This window comes from Gymnoscopelus microlampas, assembly GCF_963454915.1.
Source record: "Gymnoscopelus microlampas genome assembly, chromosome: 16".
Lineage (NCBI taxonomy): Eukaryota > Metazoa > Chordata > Actinopteri > Myctophiformes > Myctophidae > Gymnoscopelus > Gymnoscopelus microlampas.
In genome coordinates, this window is record NC_139953.1 from 44,051,190 (window position 1) to 44,056,085 (window position 4,896).

The 4,896-nt window shown below is 39.1% G+C and overlaps 1 protein-coding gene across 1 annotated transcript; it reads right to left on the reverse strand.

Annotated features, from left to right (window-relative positions):
* Positions 1 to 770: 770 nt before the first annotated feature.
* On the reverse strand, positions 771 to 3,530 carry LOC311063405 (E3 ubiquitin-protein ligase TRIM39-like). Its single transcript, XM_084082834.1, has 2 exons — positions 3,338 to 3,530; positions 771 to 3,088 (listed from the first exon to the last, which is right to left on the reverse strand). The coding sequence occupies exon 2, from the start codon at positions 3,077 to 3,079 to the stop codon at positions 1,439 to 1,441; it is 1,641 nt and encodes a 546-aa protein (XP_083938960.1). The 5' UTR covers positions 3,080 to 3,088; positions 3,338 to 3,530; the 3' UTR covers positions 771 to 1,438.
* Between the last annotated feature and the right edge of the window lie 1,366 nt (positions 3,531 to 4,896).

Genomic DNA, 4,896 nt, shown 5'->3' on the forward strand with positions numbered 1-4,896 from the left:
ATCATGGTCAGTGTCGTCATGACATCCCTGTCACACACTTTGTAGTAGACACATGTGGACCTAATCTAAACATTGATATTAAACAACATAGACATGATACATTCAGTAGAAATACCAAACTGGCAAAATAAATGAATATAAAACACAACCCCACATAATATTACTACAGGAGCCCTTTAATGTCCTGCCTAAAAGCGTGTGGTAGAGCACATTCTAGCTTATATCTTGTTGAAAAATGTATTGGACTTATCTCTCAACCTACTCTTTTTAGGTATGTTATACATAGATAACACTAGATGTCACTGTTAAACTGTTTTCAGTTAGAATTCCTAGTTCGATGCAGAAAAGTCACTCCTGACCCTCCTGACATGTTACTGTAGTTGAGGAGACAATTCAATTAAATTTGATTACAGTGCCAAATCGACACACTTAACAGAACAGTGGAGAGAATAGTCATTCTCATACAGAGTCTTATGTTAAGAAGTAATGAAAATAGCAGATCTATAAGCTCACAGCTTCTAGATCGGCTATTTTCACTAGCAGGTCCCGGGGAGACATAAAATGTCTCTTTTGGGAGCCAAAATGTTTTGGAACCACTGCTTCAGACCAGATGTTTACATTTACATTCTACACCCTAAGAATAAAAATACAATAGCAATGAGTGTCATTCCTTAAAGTTGTTTTTATTCTTGCTCTCGCACAAAGTGAGTAAAAGTCAAGCAGTTCACAAGCATTTGCACAGAATTATAATAGAGTGATTTCTATTAAAGAATCACATTTTCGTCTTCTATAATTGATAACATGCAGCTTCATAAGAGAACCAATCATTAACATCAGAATCATTGCATTCCTAGTTTCATTTAACTCTCCTACAGCAATTACATTAAAGTAAGACTGACAATAAAATATTGTTATTTCTGCACATTAACAAAAATGTTGACTCGAACAAATAAAAAATATAATTATATCATTGTACCAAGAAATAAATGTAGACTTAGATTTCAACAGTCTTACAAACATGAAATACATTTTGATCACTTTAACCCTAGAGTTTCTATTTACAGGCCTATTTTGGCCATGTAAAAAGTAAAACTATTTTTCAAAAATGTAAAAAAACACATTTTGTTCAGAACTTTGCATACACTATATACAAGCTCACAAACTGTCAATACCAAATGTTGCAAGCTTGTGGATCAGCTATTTTTGGATAGCCTATGTATAAGGGTTTCAGTGGTTATATAAACATGTTTAATCAGAGAACTAATTTACAATAATTAGTCTGTAGTTGTACATCACAAATGCAAAATGTATGTCTTGTTTTTCATTAGAATTCATCTGTTGAACAACAGTTAAATGGCTGGATTCAAAATGACAACTAAATTAACCCTTCAGTATACACATTTGATGTCTTAATTGAAAACTGAGTGAGGATTATAGTCTAATCTGTGTGATTGACAGGCGTGATAATCAAAGGAGCAGAGTTTTTACCACCGTTGAGATTTGGATTAAGGATTGGATAGAGTTTGTCAGTGAAGGTGCAGCCAGTGAAAGAGTAGAGATGAACTCTGGTCTCCACATCATAAAAGGAGACCAGACCCTCCTCATAATCCACAAACACTCCCACTGTCTGGACCTTCTCTGTTACAGGGATGAGGACAGGAGGGTCAGCAAGAGCCCTGTACTCATTTCTATTCCTCAAATCTAAAGTCCAGTAACCGTTGTTTGGACTCAGATCTATTGGTTGTTTCCTGTTGATGGACTCTCTGGCCACTCCTACACTCCAACATGTCTTCCCTTTAACCTGAACCTCATAGTAAAACCTTCCTGAGGAGAAGTTTTCTTTTCCTAAGACACGTGTACGGTTAGAAAAGAACCTCTCTTTGTTGTTTAGGAAATTCTTCCTTATGTTTCCATGACTCACTTGTTTTCCGTCCTCAGACAGGATGAGTTCACAGTGTGCTGTATCAGGGTCCAGAGTCACATCCACTGCAAATTGCTGGATCCTCCTCAGCTCAGCATCACGTATCTTCTTCTCCATCTCTTGACTGAGTGTCTTCAGAGCTGTCCTCACAGTCCCGACATATGAAGACTGGTGGACATTGGCCTTTGTCCAGTGGTTGGTGGGTGGTGGGGTGTTGATGGATGGGACGTTCTGGAGGAAGTGGAGGTGGTCTTCAGTGTATCTGAGCTGTTTCAGCTCAGATCCTCTCTTCTTTAACTCAGCGACTTCCTGTTCCAGATCTTTGATGAAGCCTTCAGCCTGTTTCTCTGTTGTTTTCTGTTTCTCTTCAATCACATCAATGAGCTCAGCCTGCCTTCTCTGAATACAGCTGATCAGAACAGTGAAGACCTCCACACTGTTTGCTATCTCTCTGTCTGCATCTTTCTTACTGAGTTCTACTGAGTGTGTGACCTCCTGAATCTTCACTTGTCTCTCCTGGATCATCTGCTTAACATCAGCCTCAGTCTTTCCCAGCTCAGCCTTCTTTCCTTCATATGCCTCTTTCAGAGATACAATTTGATGTAACTTGTGGTCTGACTCAGTACAAAACTGACAAACACACATGTGGTCAGTCTTACAGAACAGCTCCAGAGGTTTGTCATGTTTCTTACACATAATGCCTTCCAGGTTCTTTAAAGGGTTGATTAGTTTGTGTCGTTTTAAAGCTGTGAGTCTCTGATGAGGCTCCAGGTGAGTCTCACAGTAGGAGATCAGACACACCAGGCAGGACTTCAAGGCTTTGAGCTTGGTCTCAGTACAGACGTCACAGGACACTTCATCTGGTTCATCCGTTTCAGCAGGTTGTTGGTTGGTGCTGGTAGTTTTGTTCAGCTGCTTTGAATTCCTGAACTGATCAGCCATCTCAGAAATGAAAGTGTTGACAAGGACGTCTGGTCTCTTACAGAAGACTGTTTGACACAGTGGACACTGACACACATCACTAGTGTCCCAGTAATGTGTGATGCAGGTTTTGCAGTAGTTGTGTCCACATGGAGTGCTGACTGGATCAGTGAACACATCCAGACAGATAGAACACAGGAACTGCTCTTCAGACAGGAGAATGCTGGCAGAGGCCATGTCTACACACTGAAAATAAATAAAAACAATAATAACTTCTCACAGCTTAAAAGTTATGAATCTGATCGGGAATAGAGCACAATCATGTTGACAATGATATATTACAGGCTACTGCACTTCCTGTAAACCATAACAACTGGAACATTAAACTGGGACATTTCAAGGAATATTATAATAGAGGAAGATCATGTCTGGATAAAGTTACAACTTAATTCTCAGTTACTGAATAATTATGAAGTCCTTATCTGTTGTACTCACGTTTTCACTTGCGTTCGTAAAGGTCGTGTTGAATGTTTTGTAGAGCTAGTTGTGTTGCTGCCTCAGTTTCAACTTTCATTTCACTAGATTTGCGTCACTGAGAAACTCCTCCTTGTACTGTAGTTAGTTGTTAACCCTTCACACCGTCCACTCCTCTCTGTCTGTTTCTTTCTCATTCCTCTCCTCCACTCAGCCTCTTCATGTCCACTTACATCGTTAATTTAAGGAAGAGAGGGCTTTTCATTTCAAGGCGGCCATATCTGGGTGGAGTCACAGAGAGGTCATCTGGTAATCAGTAGGTCCCTGGTTTCTCTCCCTGATTGCCCTGAGTTCATCGGCCAGCTGAGCGGGCGTGGTCTAAAGAGCTGAAGGATAGTGGTGAATGATTCCTGTCACTTTGGTAGAAGTGTAGAATGTAGAATGTTATATAAACATAAACATATGCATTGCTGTACATAACTACATGATTTAACAGAGCTGCAGTGAAGAAAACACAAATAATTTACATTTTAAAACATCCCTGTCTGAGTCAGACGCAATAAAACCTTACAGGAGATAAACATTTTGAACATGCAGGGAAAAAACAGACATAAATGAGACCTGGGCGTTATGCACGAAACACAATATAACAATATTCTGCCTTCGATACTAAATACTTTGACAATACTGTAGACCTGAAAATACGAGCTCATCTTGTATAAAATGTATAAAATAGTTCAAAGTATAAATTAGGGCTTAAGTGATTAAAACCAGGAAAAGATTCGAGTCTCATATGAATATTGATATTATGTTGTTGATACCATCATGTTTAATAGAGTTGATAAAAGAGCTGATAAGGGTCGTAAATCCTGCTCTATGTTAATTAAAACTATTTGTAGTTAAACAGCTGAAAAAAACTGCGTAAACAGGACGGTTCTCAAATTAAAAGGTTGACATTGTATTAAGAGAAAGAATCAATCCACGAGGCACCGTACAGCAAAAATATCTCTCTGACTAAACAGTCAATGGTCACAACAGTTATACACAAATTAAGTTGTTATCAGCTCTGACGATGACATCTGGCCATGAGGAGCCTTAATTGCTCGTAGGTTGAGAGAGAAGATGGCAAGCGGATGGTGTGACAGTTTATCTTGGACAAACAGCGTCCAAATGTCTCAAACAACACGTTGACCTCAACTCTGACCGGCGGAGGTGTTGTTGCTTTGTCATAGATGGTCAAGTTAACTCCAATGAGCTGTTATTGTATTCCTCCAGAGATAATCAGTGACCTTGGAGGGCCTGCGCTCTGTAGAGCTCAAAACACATGCCGTCTCTAGAGGAAAGGAGAGAACTGATACTAGGATTAGTTTCGTACCACTTGAACTTAATAAAATCATAGGATTGGTAGGCAAACTTGAGTTATGCCAAGATGGCACACTAAAATAGGATATGATGGCATATATATCAATATTGTTGACAAAATACATAGTTTAACTCTATCAATGTTGATATTGCCCAACTCTATACTCTGCAACTGCTGAAGGCAAAAATATGGACAGTGTACATTGTGTGAGATAATA

Bases quoted from the DNA above. Each gene is read 5' to 3' on its own strand.
- LOC311063405 (XM_084082834.1), bottom strand. From the start codon at position 3,079: ATGGCCTCTGCCAGCATTCTCCTGTCTGAAGAGCAGTTCCTGTGTTCT.